The 16,753-nt window shown below is 35.4% G+C and overlaps 1 protein-coding gene and 1 long non-coding RNA gene across 2 annotated transcripts; one reads left to right on the plus strand and one right to left on the minus strand.

Annotated features, from left to right (window-relative positions):
• Window positions 1-2,427: 2,427 nt before the first annotated feature.
• On the minus strand, window positions 2,428-8,604 carry LOC110943319 (WUSCHEL-related homeobox 2). Its single transcript, XM_022185069.2, has 2 exons — window positions 8,205-8,604; window positions 2,428-2,823 (listed from the first exon to the last, which is right to left on the minus strand). Exons 1-2 carry the CDS (start codon window positions 8,563-8,565, stop codon window positions 2,459-2,461), a joined length of 726 nt encoding a protein of 241 aa, XP_022040761.1. The 5' UTR covers window positions 8,566-8,604; the 3' UTR covers window positions 2,428-2,458.
• A 6,104-nt stretch (window positions 8,605-14,708) lies between these two features.
• On the plus strand, window positions 14,709-15,834 carry LOC118481738. Its single transcript, XR_004866060.1, has 2 exons — window positions 14,709-15,285; window positions 15,364-15,834. It is a non-coding gene; the product is annotated as an uncharacterized LOC118481738 (long non-coding RNA).
• The last annotated feature ends 919 nt before the right edge of the window (window positions 15,835-16,753 follow it).

A 16,753-nucleotide genomic window follows, 5' to 3' on the forward strand; every position in this document is an offset into this window, starting at 1 on the left:
ATCGTTATTTACCGTGATAGATTTCTATCACTCGTTGAACACCGCCCCGCCCAATTCCATAACGAGTGATAGAGTATCACTCGTTATATATATAACGCGTTGAAAAACTTTGGTGATGAATGTGTATCTTGTACATTGTGCATTAATACTTGTACAATGGAATCCCATCACTAGTGATACCATACCACCCCCCCTACATTTCTATCACTAGTGATAGAATATTGGGTGATGACATGGCATGATTTGATTTGATTGGATAGTGAGAGTGATAGAAACTATCACTAGTGAACCACCCCTCCTCCCCTAAGGTCATCTCAATCGTGAATAAAAGATTTATTGATTCTTATTAAAGATGCGTATAGTTTAAAAAATATTTTAGTTGTTGTTAAACAACATAGTACATCAATAGACCAAAGTTGTCAACGAACCTTTACTAGTATCATAGTTCTAACTATTGGCTATAAGATTTTCAAATTTATGTGTTGACATTCATCCTACTGCGGTTAATTTTTGCATTTGCTTCATTGGGTATTATTAATTTCTATAGACGTATCGTCAAACTTTATAAACTATTAGAATAGAATATCAAGAAAATAAAATCTATCTACATGGGCCAGCCCGTATACACAATGAGGACCCTATATCAAGAAAATAAAATCTATCTACATGGGCCAGCCCGTATATAAAATTTAAAATAGAGTAAATTATGTTTTTGGCCCCTGTGATTATGTCAGTTTTACTATATTAGCCTAAAATAAGAATTTTTAACGTATCTGCCCCCATGGTCCCTATATCTAACCATTTTGGCCCCTACTTCTAACCAAACCCCAACTCTGGTTAACTCCTTGGTCACATGGGTTGCATATGATGGGTAAAGTTGTAATTTCCCCTCCCCCTTTACTTTTACTAACTTTATAAAAAAATAAAAGAAACACAAAATCTCAGATCTTCAACAAACCAGCATGATCTTCATCTCTTTCCTTCCCCTCCACTTTCTCAAAACCCTAACCCCAACTTCCTATTTTTTTTCTACAACACTCACACCTTATCTCCATTTTCACACCATATAACACACACTTGCATGTGTAGTTACCAGAGAGATCGAGAGAGAAAGATGAAACCAGTGGATTTCTAGCCACCCATGGCAGCCGTAGGTGGCGGCGCATGGTGGTGCACAGCGGTGGCCCCACCCTTATTCTTTCCCTTCGTATCTCCGGTGGCAGTCCAAGGTGGATTTGGGTGGTTGTCACGAAAGTAAAGGGCAACAGCACATCAAAATCGAAACTGAAAATCGGATCTTTGTTATTTACCTCCTTCCATGATTTCAAGCTGCATTTGCTCATCGATTTGGTCAATCTACATGTTTGACTTCTCACCACCTCTGAAATGTGGGTTTTGGTTTGTTCTTCTTTAATCTTTTTGTTGGAATCCCTTTTTATTTTTAATTTTTGGTTGGATTTTAGTAAAGATTCAATTAGAGTTAGATCAGATCAGATCTGAAGAGGGGTTTCTGTGTTTTGAGCAGAGAAGATGCAGAGAAAGTTTATGGAGAAAAAGGGATTAGATCCCAGTAGTAGTGAAGAGAAAGTTTAATATTTGTTTGTGGTTTTTTTTTAAGTGCTTGTTAATGTTGTTAGTGGGTATTGCTAGTTTTAGTTATTCTAGGAATTATTTATTTATATCATGGCAATCTTTCAGTTATTTTGCTATTTTTAGTCAAATTCAGGGAATGATGATGATGGATATGTTTTTGAAGATCTGGGTTTGATGATGATATGTTCTTGAATATCTGGGTAAGAAGACGAAGATGTTCTTGAAGATCTAGGTTTGAAAGTGGTTTGAAGATCTAATGTGCAGATGATAATTATTGTTTCTTTTATTTTTTTTATAAAGTTAGTAAAAGTAAAGGGGATGAGAAATTACAATTTTACCCATCATGTGCAACCTATGTGACCAAGAAGTTAACCAGAGTTGGAGTTTGGTTAGAATTAGGGGCCAATATGGTTAGATATAGGAACCATGGGGGCATATACGTTAAAAATTCTTATTTTGAGCTAATATAGTAAAACTGACATAACCACATGGGCCAAAAACTGACATAACCACATGGGCCAAAAACGTAATTTACTCTTTAAAATATTTGGAGAACAATATTTTCGGTCCACTTTAGTCTTAAGACTTAGTCACTTAGATAATGATGTCTGTAAACCTTTTGTTATTATCTTAGGAATTTTGAAATATATTCATAAAAACAAGCTGATATTATCCATTCAGCTAAATATTAAACATGGGTAAAAAGTGCTCATCACTACAAAAACACATCGCATTTACTTTATTTTTTAGATTAGAACATATAAAACATAAATCAACACACTTGCATGCATTGTTAATGAAGAATTAGCTTTAATCATTTCCTTAGACCGATTTTGAACCAAATGTCAACTCTTATGCCATTAAATTAAATAGAGAAAAAGTCAAAAAAATGTTGGTCTTGTGAACGAACAGAGGGACCCGACGTACAAGCATTCGAATCACAAACGTTAACATTGTTTGCATTGGCTTCCTTTTGTTGCAATATCCCGGTCGGGTGAAGTGGGAAAAGATCCAAAGTCTCTTGATGATTGTAGTTTTTGCCATTGACCATCTTTGACTTGATCATATTATTCCCTCCGGCGATGGTTCCTGCACCGAAAGACGCCTTGGTTCGGGTGGTGGTCCGTGGTGATCTTCTCTTGGTTGTGGTGGCACTAGGTAGTAGCATCTTTGGGTACTGATTGTAGAACCCTATGTCACGTTGTGGTATGTAGCATTGGCCATATAAAACTAGAGAAATATTCCAAGAAAATAAAATAAATTAAATTAAATTATATAAAGGACAGTTTATATTATATAAAATCAATCAGAAGAAAAGACTGAAGCCTGGTTTTCACTGAAATTGTACTACTTGGTGAAAAATATTAAAGTATGCTATTTATAAGAATCAAGTTGGTTCAACTTGGACTGAAACATATTCAATAAAATAAGTTTTGGTCAATGCAATACTTTATTCAGATTTAAATGTTTATATTAGCATTGTTTAAACATACTCTTTTAACAATTAATTTAATTATAGTAAACAAGTGCATGTAACATACTTTATTCAGATTCTAATGCTCATCTTGAACAAACAACCAAACACAAAGTCCAAATATTATAGAAACAAGTTTCTACTGAGGTGTGAAACACATACATATATAAATATATAATGTTGCTAAAAGCGGACTGGTTACTGGGAAATCTAATCTCTAATCGGATCGGTTTGCATGGGTTAATCTAAACTCGTTGGTTTTTGAAAAGTGGTGGTTCATGCGGCAGGGGCGGACCTACCTTATAACAGGGGTAACCTCCGTTGCCCCTTAACGCTCCCACGGTAGTGTAAATTTTGAAAAAAAAAATAACGTCTCTTTGGTTTCGTTACCCTTTTTTTTGAAACGGTGGTTCTATAAGGATTTTCTAGATCCGTCACTGTCATGCGGTTCAGTGGTTGAACTGGTTTTGATTAGAAAGTTTTGGTATATAAATTTGAATCTAGGAGCTCCAATATAGAACTAATAGACATTACAATATGACCTTAAGAAAGAGTATAAAGCCTCAACTAACAATAGACATTGCAAATACAAACTTTTGGTTAGGAATAAAGCCCCAAAATAATTGCAAAAAAAAAATATATATGTAGAAAGGGTTGTTAAGTGAAGTTGATTGAAGGAAGATACATGGTACACAAGAAGTCTTGAAAAAACAAAACAAAACAATTGTCAGACAATATGGGTAGATTTGTTGGTATTGAGAGTGGAAATAATTTGACAAAGATTGACAAAGCTTATGAGCAAAGGCCATAAACAAACAAAAATCAGAAACCTTTGGATTACATTTACAGTACAAACTAACAGATGGATAGAGACAGACACGGCTGGCAGACTTTTAATATTTGACAAAGTACTAAATTATTTATTAACCCTAATGCAGTCACACTGGCTGGCTACTGTTCTTATTGACTACGATTCTTTGGTTGTTGATATTTTTTGTTTTAGATTTTTGCAAATACATAAATTATTAATTACTTGGTTTATTGGTAAATAAGTTTAACTTTGATCACATGTTTGCAAAGGATTATGGTAGTTTATATTCAAAATTCAATGTTACTATACACACGTGACATATAGTTTTATGGGTTAAATAAAAAACACTAAATTAGTATTTTACATATAAAAAACATCTTAAAAAAACTTGACATAGTAAAATTACTGAACATTTATAGAATAAAATAGACGTTCTTGCTAAACAGGTTTTAAAAACTTCAATGCAACAAATTAAACTGTTGAAAAGATTTTGTCGTAATATAAATTATGAAATAAAGTTAGTGTTTTACAATACTCACTCAAGAAATATTCATTAAATTATTAGAAATCGATTTTAGCTGCTTAAAATAACTGAGATGTATTTTATATATATATATATATATATATATATATATATATATATATTTGAAATTGTAAGGCTGTTAAAAAATGTATTATTCTTTATAATAATTAATTAACTTTATTAAAGGATTAGTAATTTTAAAATGCATATTTACATTTTAAAAGACAGTTAGATGGTTAGATGATTATACTAAACAAAGATGACCATGCTATATATAGAGAGTATAGCCTAATAACACATAAATATATTGTTAGTTTTATGTAGTTTTTGTTACCGGTTGTAATTAACTTTTAAAGGTCACTAGACACACTTTGATATTTAAAACTGATGCAAGTATCATAAATGTAAAACGGTATTCATAATTGTAAAATATAAATGATTAATCTTTACTACTGATATATATTGGAAAATATAAATTTTTTTCCTGACATAAAAATTTATAGAATGTACGTACTAATTATCAGTAACTATTGCTGCTATTTAGTTACCAGAAATCCAGAATGTTATATTACATATTACAATTAAACAAGCATAATATGATTATTCAAATATTTAATATTCAAACACATAATATTACATTACGGTGTTCAGTTTAATTTGATAAAGGATACGGTGTTCAGTTTAATTTCATGACAGTATTAATCTGTAATTATTTCTGCTATAATTTTACATAAACTAAACAAGCATAATATGATTATTCAAATATTTAATATTCAAACACATAATATTACTTTTCCAACTTTGATAAAGGATACGGTGTTCAGTTTTTTTCATGATAAATTTCAGGAAACTATGGTGAATAGGCCGATTCTTGATTGTCCAAACCTTTCTTCTTTATCAGATTCAGAAGCGGATGGGTTGATATGTCATTTTTCTTCTTTGGAAATAAAAAATGCGGTTTGGGAATGTGAAGGGGATCGGGCACCCGGGCCCGATGGTATAAATTTTCACTTTATTAAGAAATGTTGGAATTATCTGCAAGGGGACTTCATGAAACTTTTTGAAGAGTTTTATTGGAAGGGGTCTTTGAGTAGTGGGTGCACGTCTTCGTTTATTGCTTTGATTCCAAAACGAAAGGATCCCGGGGGGCTTGAGGATTATAGACCGATTAGTTTAATCGGGTGTATAAATAAAGTTATCTCAAAAGTTTTGGCGAATAGATTGAAGAACGTGATACATGGTCTCATCTCGGAGGAGCAAACGGGTTTTCTCGCTAATAGAAGTATATTAGACGGACCGTTAATTCTAAATGAGGTCATTTCATGGATGAAGCAAAATAGAAAGGAAGGATTAATATTTAAGGTGGACATCGAAAAGGCGTATGATTCTTTAAATTGGGGATTTCTCAACTTAATGATGGTGCAAATGAACTTCCCCTTAAAATGGAGAACTTGGATAATGGCAATAGTTTCTACCGCGAGAGCCTCGGTTCTCGTAAATGGTTCCCCGACCCAAGAATTCCTATGCCATAGGGGTTTAAGGCAAGGGGATCCGTTGTCACCCTTTCTATTCATTTTGGCAATGGAGGCGCTTACCGGTGTAATGAAGAAGGCATGTTCTATTGGTTTGTTCAAAGGTATAAAGGTTCCTACACAAGGCCCGGAGTTATCGCACTTTCTATACGCGGATGATGTGGTTTTTATTGGTGAATGGTCGACCCAAAATGCTCTAAATTTAAATAGAATTTTGCGATGTTTTTATTTATCATCGGGCCTTAGGGTGAACTTGGCAAAGAGTAGTATTTTTGGGGTTGGGGTGGATGAAAATCAAGTTCATACGTTGGCCACCCTTTTGAGGTGCAAGCCCGGTTCACTCCCTTTTAAGCACCTTGGCCTCCAAGTTGGGGCTAATATGAATTTAGTAAAAAATTGGGACCCGGTAGTGAGTGTGTTTCGGAAACGCCTAGCGGTATGGAAGGCAAATACTTTATCATTTGGTGGTCGGATAACGTTGGTTAGGTCGGTGTTAAATGCACTCCCTACATATTATTTTTCATTGTATAAAGCTCCTAGTCAAGTGATAAATCAATTGGAAAAGCTTCGAAGAGAGTTTTTATGGGGTGCGACTCCGGAACAGGGGAAAATGAAGTGGGTAGCTTGGAAGAGTATCATGACTCCGAAAGAGTTTGGAGGTTTGGGTTTCGGGTCACTTAGGGATGCAAACGTGGCTATGTTGGTGAAGTGGTGGTGGCGGTTCAAAGTGGATCGGAATAGCTTATGGCGGAAAGTTATATGGAGTCTCCACAATAATTCGAGATCTTGGAACTTCATACCGGTCAAGTTATCCGTTCCGGGGCTGTGGAAGCAAATAGTAAAAATTTCTAGTGATCTAGAGAACCTGGGAATAAACTTACCCAGTTTATTTCGAGGCGTTCCAGGTTGCAACTGTATGATGTCATTTTGGAAGGAATCTTGGCTGATTGAAGAACCTCTAGACAGTAAGTTTCCAAATTTATTTCAGCTTGAACGACAAAAAAATGTTGGGATTTTGGACCGAGTAAGGGTGGTGGGTGGGGGTATAAGCCTCGAGTTTAACTGGTCGAGGCAGCCGAGTTCTCAGTTGGAATTGGCGGAATTAAATGATCTTACTGCAGCTGTTACGGCCTTCACGTTTGGGGCTGGGGATGACAGGTGGATGTGGAAACCGGATACGACGGGGGTGTTTTCGGTAAGTAGCATTCGGCGATTGATTGAGCGGGCTTCTTTTGCGGACCTGGGGATTGGATTTAGATGGAATGGATGGGTTCCTATAAAGGTTAACTTTGTGGTGTGGAGGCTTGTGTTAAATAGACTTCCAACAGCAATGGATCTGGTGCATAGGAACATTAATATCCAAGATGTAAATTGCAAGGTGTGTGGAGAAGAAAATGAGACAGCAGTGCATATTTTTGTAACTTGTAATTTGGCTCAGCAGGTGTGGGAATTTGTGGTGGGTTGGTGCAAGATAAGGCCTTTTTTTATTCTTGAGCTCAAAGATTTTGTTGATATCCACAATAGAAATAGGGGGTCAAAAAAGTGGCATAGGGTGATCTTGTCGGTCGTCCAAGTAGCCATTTGGGTGTTATGGAAAACTCGGAATGATATCGTATTTAGACACAAACAAGCAAACCTTGAAAGGATAAAGGAGGAGATCAAAACATACAGTTATCTTTGGATAAAAAATAGGGCGAAATGCGTTGCCCTATCGTGGGATGATTGGTGTAATTTCAAGTTAGGGTCCATGGGCATATAACTTGTTTTTCTTTTGTTTTTGGTGGATGTAATGATGCCGGGTTAACGATTGGTTGACCGGTGTTTTAATTTTATAATAAAATTTTGTTGGCCGTTCAAAAAAAAAAAATAATAAATACTTATAATACAATTATACAAATATTTAACTGTAGTTATAATACAATTATACATAACAAATATAAATATTTATTATTAAAAGCAGATTAGTTTTATCCTAGAAAGATATTAACAACTAATTAGGTTAACTTAAAGATTTCGAAAATGTACTTAGATACTTAGATGGTAGACCTTGTACTCTACCTAGTACAATGACATTTGCAGCATATAAGACCTTGAAAAAGTAAACAGTAATATAAATTCATCATCTGATCATGTAAAACAATAAATAAATGATAACAAACTAACATGATCTAAATTTTATTTTTTTTAGATCGATAGATGGTGTGACTTTAACTTTTTTCGCTTTAGTTTCTATATTATTTATATAGAATAGATACAGATATAGATACGGACCGTTTGGATGATGGGGTACCGGATAGATCCCGGGGGGCACCGCAGGGTGGTGGTTGTGATGCAGATAATATTGATGAAAATAAGAGAGATGATCTTGTTTTTGCTTCTGTCTTTGTCTTGCCTTATGATTTTGAAACCAATAAAACACATTTTTGCCTTCAATGTGACCAAAAGTTTGTAATTTGGTTGTAATCTCTTGAATCTGATCAGCTGTTGGTGTTCTCACACCTTGTTTATATAAATTCTCCAGCATGTCTATCTGTTCTTTCGTCGGATTCCACCTGCATGGCGTGGGTGCGGCGGTGGTGGTTTCTTTTCCGGCCACCGTAATGATTGTTTCCTTGCTGCTATTGGCTTCCATGATCACAGAGAAAGATTGAGACTGTTTGGTTTCTTTAGCTTTTTAGTGTTTGCATGGGCTTTACGAAATATTACTCCTCTTTTATAGAGAAAAAGAGAGAACCAATGATCATTTAAGGTTTAGATTTTTTTTTATTAACTAAATATGCTCCTTGAACTTTTTTTCTTTTAGCACTTTAACCCCCCTATGTTTTTAGGTGTAGGTGGAATATTATCTCTAAAGTGATTTCCAAAATCCAAATGAACATAAAACTAAACTCAATATGTTTAATTATAATAGATAAAAACGTTTATGTACATCGCGTTGTCGTCTAGTGGCATTGATAATTGCTCCGGTGGGTTTAAATCGAATGCAAGTTAATTAAGTAGTATTTAGAAGTAAGAAAAATTATCGTATAAAGAGGTCTTTGCCGATGTACATGCATTACTTAGTTGTGACGGTCTTCTTGTGTTCAAGGGATTTAAAGGATACTAGATTAAACCCAGAAGGCTAAACCAAGTTAACAAATTTTACTTTTTTGTTTTTTGGAATGACGATTAACTAGAGAAACGATCCTCACATAACAAAATTAGTCACTAATTTTTATATGCATTGTAAATTTTATAAATCTATATCATTTGGTGTATATTGTCTCGTTTGATAGGTCATGTTCCATCATTCATGTCATAATGGGTCGCAAGGAGTCATAACATGACATGATGGGCCTCAATGAACCATATATGTCCATGTTTAACTATGGTTCATCTCATATGACCAAGATTTACTAAAACTTACCATTATATAAACTCAACCTATCAATGTGCTTGTGACATCACTAAGATGTGATGGAAACACGTCCTTCCTTGTGGAGTTGAGACTTTCAATCATGTAGCGGACAAAAAGTACATATTTAAAAGGAGGATTAGTGAGTGTTAAGTACATATTTAAAAGGAGGATTAGTGAGTGTTTGTAAATTAGCCACGCTAAAAAAAAAAAAAAAAAACTAAACTCTATCTACATCTAAGTATAAGTGTTGGTATATGTAGAAGGCACAAGAAAACAGTTGAAATAGCCTAATATGTCTTAGAACCGGTTAGTCTTGATTATTTGGGGTTGGAAAAATTCAAAGACGAAAGTAAAGGGTGGCGAAGTGCAAATTCAGTTTTGAAAACAATCAATCATATATTCGTTGAGTTATATATGTTGTTTTTTGGTGCAGAGATCTCTGAAAACATGGAGGGTAGCGGCTAAAATGGGAGAGTATGAAAAGACGAAAAGACCCCTACAAAAGGCAACAAGGTGGGAATCTTGGGAATGAAAGAAGAGGAGAGAAAGGGAGTAGGGGTAGAATGGGAAAGTGAGTAGGTTATTGGGAATTGAAGGAGATGAGATGACATGATGATGGATGGCCTGGAGCTGGAGACCGAGGACGAGGTGACTCTTTGGAGGTGAGTTTAATGAATCATCAATCTCCATGTGTCATCTCTTTGCATATTACTCACATGATTTTATACCACATTTATAAATTATCATACCTATTTTTAGATTATATTAAAAATATACGGTGTGGAAGGGTATGAAGAGAAGGTATTAAGCGTGACGTAAGCAAGAGGCATAGTAAGAAAACACAAGGTGGGAGAAGCGTGAAAGTGGTGTTTTTATTAAAAAAACAAAAATCAATCAAAATTCACCTAGCAATGAAACGCCAACACATCACCACACCGTTTGCCCTCCACGTCACATCGGTGAGACTTCTACCACCCGACCAAGGTAGAGGCGATGTGCCGGCATAATAGAGCCTTCCACATCACCCCAACACCCACCACTCCGTGTGGGGTAAGTATAAACCAGAGGCGACCATTTGACATAAACCTTCATCAACGTGATACGCATCGCAAAGAACCCCATAACCAAGTGATACACCCCGTTTGCGGCGGTGTATCATGCCATCACTAGCGTAATGGTTGTGTATCACACGACCGCCCCGACCCCCTTAGTAATATTATAATTACCAACTTACATGAACAGTAAATTGACTTTTTGTTTTGTTTTTTTTGTGTTTTTGTATTTTGATATATCTTTACTCTTCAACTTTCAACATTAACACTTACAACTCATTAACTTTTTAAATATTTTGTAATCGAGTTTTACGTGTTTATGTACGTGTCGGTATAGATTCAAGTTAATTTACATTTCGACATAATTATATCCCAGAAATGAGTTGAGTTAAATATAATATGTTCTTATGCTTATTATTATGTACGTTTTCAGTTGATCATCTATGTTTTGACGCAAATTTTATTTTTTTCCAGAAATGAGTCGGGTCATATATAATATGTTTTTGTACTTATTTTTATGTACGTTTTCGATTGGTCTACGTTTTGACGTAAATTTTGTTCGGAAACGAGTAGGGTCAAATATAATATGTTTTTATTAGACGATATAAATACGAGTCACTTTACGTTTTTACACCGCTGCAACACGTCGTACCATTCTTTAACTTCTTTCATGCTTATTTTTATGCACGTGTCGGTATAAATTCAAGTTGGTTTACGTTTCGACATAAATTTTCTTTGGAAATACGTTGGATCAAATATACACCTTTTCATGCTTATTGTTATGTACGTTTTCAGTTGGTCTACGTTTTGATGTCATATTTTCCAGAAACCAATCAGGCTAAATATAATATGTTTCCATTAGATGGTATAAATTTAAGGTACTGTATGTTTTAACGTCGCGGCAACGCGCGAGACAATTTACTAGTTTCACCTATGTGTGCTATGGTAATATAAAAGGTGAGTCTTAAATTAAATAATGGAATAATAAGTTAGAAAATGAATTGGCAGTGTAATGATACTATACGCAAGGAGGGATGATGTGGTGGGGCTATCGCCCCTTGAACATGTGAGACTAGTCACGCCTCTTGGGGTAGCGTCCTTTGACGCCGATGCTGTAATGGCGAGGCTAATCTTTCCCACAAAATATAGTCTTAACCTTGAAAAAAAGACGTAATGGTAGAGTGATTAGTTTTTTTCCTTAAAATTCATCTACTTTTCTTAAGGATCATATCAATCCCATTTTACTATAATGTTCCTTTTTTACATGTATAATAACAGTTAGATTTTAGGTTCGTTATTTGTTTTAACTTATAAAATGATAGATTTTATTAATATTTGTATCTTTAAAAGGCTCAATCTCATGATGATACGAGTAAATTGATTTACTTTGAATAGTGTGAATTTAGTTAAGTGACCTATTAATTTCTTTGCTTTTTTTTTGTTGTTTTCCATCATTGGGTTGGCCTCATCCAAAGTATATGTATTCACAAAATATTCCATTTATTCATTGACTTTTTTTCTTTTAAAGTATCATTGGTTTGTAAAATGTGATCACCTATCACAGGCGTGGCATTTTGCCCTCAAAATTGGTGCACACGTAATCAAAATTCAGAATTATGATTTTATCTATTAAATATTTAATTATAATATTTTGCACACAGCAAACTGCAATCTCATTGACACCAAAAGAATACAACACAAAAGAATAAAGCCCATGGCTTTATAGTCTAGTGGCGTCTTATCGGTGAGATAAGACTTTGTGATCAATAGGTTTTGAGTTCGATTCCTACAAAGGGGGTTTTCCCACGTTTATTGGGTTTCCTCCTGAATTGGTGTATAGGCATTATGCCCAGTGGAGATGGATATGATCGGGTGGTTCCGCTGGTGGCACGATGATACTCCAGTGGTTCGTCGGCGATCCAAATTTGCCGTTAAAAAAAACACCAAAAGAATACAAACATTGAGGCTAGTAAGATACTAAACCCATCCCCTACAACTCACCGTATTCAAACAGAAAAACAACATACAGTGAACTAATTTGTTACATCAATATTTTGCACCTTCTATACGCCAATGACGGTATCATCTTCAGAGAATGGTCGAGGGAGAATGTGTGTAGTGTTGTCCGGCGCTTACGGTGTTTCCACATTTGTTCTCTTCTTAAAATTAATCTTTTTAAGTCCAACCTTTACGGGTTAGGGGTGGATGGGTCAAGCGTGGGGTAGCTGGCCACTGTGGTGGGTTGTAAGGCCGGGTCTCTGCCTTTCAACTACCTTGGTCTGACGGTAGGGGCGAATATGAACATGGTTAATAATTGGAGGCCTATTTTTGAAGTTTTCGAGGCTAGACTCAATCTTTGGAAGGCGTCAGTTCTGTCTATTGGGGGGCAGGTCGACTTTGATCAAATCTGTCTTGGAATGTCTGCCAAATTATTATTTTTCTCTCTACAATGTTCCTATCAAAGTCATGAAAGATTTAGAGTCGATTATGCGCAAGTTCTTGTGGGGAGGTAATGATGACTCGAAGAAGATGCATTGGGTGGCTTGGGATCGGGCTGCTTTGCCAAAAAATCTTGGAGGGCTCGAGTTATGCAAACTGCGGAATACTAATTTCGCCCTTCTGTCGAAATGGGGTTGGAGATACAAGACCGGAAAAAGAACTTGTGGGTTAAAGTTATAGACGCTATCCATTCTCATCGTGTGTGTTGGGAGTTCTCCCTTTTCGGGCTAATCACTATAGTGTGTGGTCGAACATAGTGAGGCTCATATCAAGACCAACTACGTTTAATTTTAACCTCAGGGAGTTGATGAGGGGTGAAGTTGGAGACGGCTGCGACATTAAGTTTTGGCTTGACCCATGGGTTAAAACCAAACTCCTCAAGGTAGGTTATCCTAAACTTTTTAGACTTGAAAATGAGAAAAATTGTTCGGTGAAAGAGAGAATCGTTCGTCCATTTTCGATTCCATCGGGTTCTTGGAGATGGAGAGCGGAGCCTTCCTCTAACATCGAGTTGGCAGAATGGGTGGTTTATGTCAGTGCTTGAGTTTGGTGCAACTTTCAGGTGTTAAGGATAGATGGAGGTAGTTGGGCTTCAATGACGATAGTTACAGTGTGGCGGCGGTGAAGCATTCAATCAATTCCAGTGTTAACTCTAGTAACCGATTCGTTATGAAGTGGTGTAATTGGGTTCCCCTCAAATGTAATCTCTTCGTTTGGAGAGCAGAAATGGATAGAATTCCGACCAAGGTGGCGCTCAAGAGATGGAACGTTGCGGTCACGGATGAGGTGTGCTGTTTACGAAAATCTGCCGATGAAATGGTTGTGCATCTCTTTACCGGCTGCAGTATGGCAGCTATGTTGTGGCAGAAGGTGGCTGCGAGGTGCAGGATCCAGAATTGTTTTCTTTTCTCGGTTAAATACATCCTTGAGCTCCATGAGTACAGCGGCCTTTCGGGTTATAGCAAGAAGATCGTCCATGCCATTGCGATCCTTACTTGCTAGAACATTTGGAAGGCAAGGAACGATTAGATTTTTTTCCGGAAAAAGAGCTAATGTTTACGATTTTTAGTTAATATTAGATCGGTAGGTTTCCTTTGGGTGAAGAATAGGTCGAATCTTAAGTCTTTGACTTGGGATAATTGGTGTAACTTTGTAATTATGTAGGGTTGTAGTATTGGCCGCCCGGTTTTCGGGTTTTGGCGCATTTTAAAGTTTTCCTTTAAAAAAAATCCAACTGAGACCTAGAACATGGGTGTTTCTATTCAGTTTTTAAATGATAAATATCTTTAGTGGTTATGGGAGGTTGGAAATGATACAAACATAAACAAAAAATCATTCAAAGCAAACATTTAAATACTATCAAATTCTAACATTACGTTTATTAAAGTGTAACATTTTCATTTTTTTATTTAAAACTTATATTATTAAACGTGTAGAATATGAGTTAGTTGACTGATAGAGATATGAGATATTTAGACGAACATAGGATCCGTTTAATAAATAAATAATAAAAATACATTATAATTGACCTTACTCCGTTTTTAATGAAACTTAGGTCAAAATGTAGATAAAAATATTCTCGTTGTAATGACATATTCATCGTTTTATAAAACGTCATATTTTATAAGTTATAAGCGATAAATGAGTGAAGCAGCTGAATTAATTATAATAATAAAATAATAATAAATAAACTTAACAATTGAATTCAATTCTTGTCTACGTGTCTTGCAAAAGATCAGAGCAATTGAGTTTGGCGTGTACTCCAAGTTTACATTTCAACTATAAATATAGAAGTAGCAGAACACATTCAAACTGCTCAACTTTCCTTTCCTTCTTTCTGTCTCGCCCCCTCTCTGCTCTTCTATACCCTATTTTTCTTAGTATTTCACCCCATAAATCCTACAAAGCTCTGCCCCGTTTTAAGTGTTTTAACCCCTGATTACTGATTCGATACCCTGTCCGATTGATCTTGAACCCAACAACGGATGTCAAGGCATTGCCTGATTAAGACTATGCTTTGTAAACTACGTTGGGGTTCTAATCTCGCGATGTATTGATAAAGTTGAATTGGGTTATTATACTAACACGAGTGCAATGTATATTTTAAGAGCTCAGGAGTTATACCAAAGGTTATACCAGGAGGCCTGTAGTTAAACCCTAAAGTTATAAAGTGAATCATTCTTTCTTTTTACTACATGCTTTGCAAAACCCTAAATGTTTTTAGTTATACTTACAGGGATTAAGTCTTTGTATTCTACAATTACTGCCAGTATTATGTTGTTTGTATACAGTACTTGATAACCTTCATAATTGGACAATGAGTTAGCCAATGTGTGATATGACCATAGTCACAGATCCGTCGAGTGACAAGTACTTTGGAGTTTTTGTTAGACCATACTTACAGGTATCAAGTCTTTCCCTTATTTTCTCTCTTGTTACTTGTTTTCTACAGTCCCAAAGCTAATAGACTTGTGCCTTCTAGGCCTTGTTCTCTTTTCCTTAAAGGCTCTCGTTCCTTGGAAAAGTGTGGGTGATCCATAGATATTGGTTCCTCAATGTCCAAGTATGCCATGGTCATGATGCTTCCTAAGCGTTCTTTGCTTGGAAGATAAGACATTGATACTTATGGAAGATCTTAATGCCAACCGAAGCCTCTCTAAAGTTAGAGTTCCAACATTCTATCTTTGATCATCCATGTTAAGAATAAGTTATCGGTAGATTAGTTCACCAAATATATGTAATAAATGAGATTTGAATACACTTGTTACACACACTTATACTTGAGCTTGAAGATCATGGAAGAACGATAAATGCCATGGGTAAAAGTGTTAAGATCTCATATGGTTGTAAATTGTAATATTCATGTCTTCTCAAACTATTGGATTGGTTAATCTTATTAAAATAGTATTTTTTTTTATCAAATGTGTTTATCCTTTTACTAATTCTTAGTCTATTTCCTTTTGTGATATGATTATCTGGTCTCTTTGAAACTAAATTAACTTAACAACTTAATTCAACTAAATTAATCTAATATAACTTAACTTGACTGGGTGTGCGTACGACTTCTGGTAACTTTAATCAGGTCCTGGTGTAAGTTTCTGGCATTTGACCAAGATCTTACTAGGGGTTTTCTAGTATTGAACCAGGTTCGGGTGACAAGCTTCTAGTATCGAATCAGATCTTGGGGTAATAAAAAGCTTCTAATATTACATCAAGATCCTTAAGGAGGCTTCTGGTAATGCACAAGATCCGATTGGGGGTAAAAGTTAAGAAGAGTTGATTAATGGGGGATTAGGTAATTCGTCAAAGTAATAAGAACCGGTAAAAAGGGTTTTTACTTTGTTCATTCGGTAACTTAACAAATTTAATATTGCTCCGGTATTTAATAAGATCCTAACCGTGATCCAATTTGTGAGCATGATAAAAAGCACAAACTAATTAAGTTATAAAAAAGATAATAAAACCAAGATGGCCTTAAACCAATCTTGTTGTGGCATATCGTTTACTAGTCGAGAGGCTAGGGATGGTTCACTTGGAAGCAATTCCAACCCAGTCTATAGATATGTTGTGGCAACATTGAGGGAATGTCGGTAACCATACTAGAAGACCCGCTTCCATTTTTTTTTAATAAAAGATAAAACAGAAGCCTTAATGTAACGCCCCAAAACTCAAATATTTGCATTCATCATACGATTCCATATGATGAAACATAAAACAAAATGACTAGACTATTTAACCATTTAAATGGTTTAGTTAAAACAAATAAAGAATGAATTTGGGACAATTATGAATACATAACAAACATGAGGGGCTGAATTTGGAGATTTAGGATGAAGTTTGGATTAAATGTAAAAGGCATAATTTTACTATGT

This window comes from Helianthus annuus, chromosome 1, assembly GCF_002127325.2.
Source record: "Helianthus annuus cultivar XRQ/B chromosome 1, HanXRQr2.0-SUNRISE, whole genome shotgun sequence".
In the NCBI taxonomy this organism is placed as follows: Eukaryota; Viridiplantae; Streptophyta; class Magnoliopsida; order Asterales; family Asteraceae; genus Helianthus; species Helianthus annuus.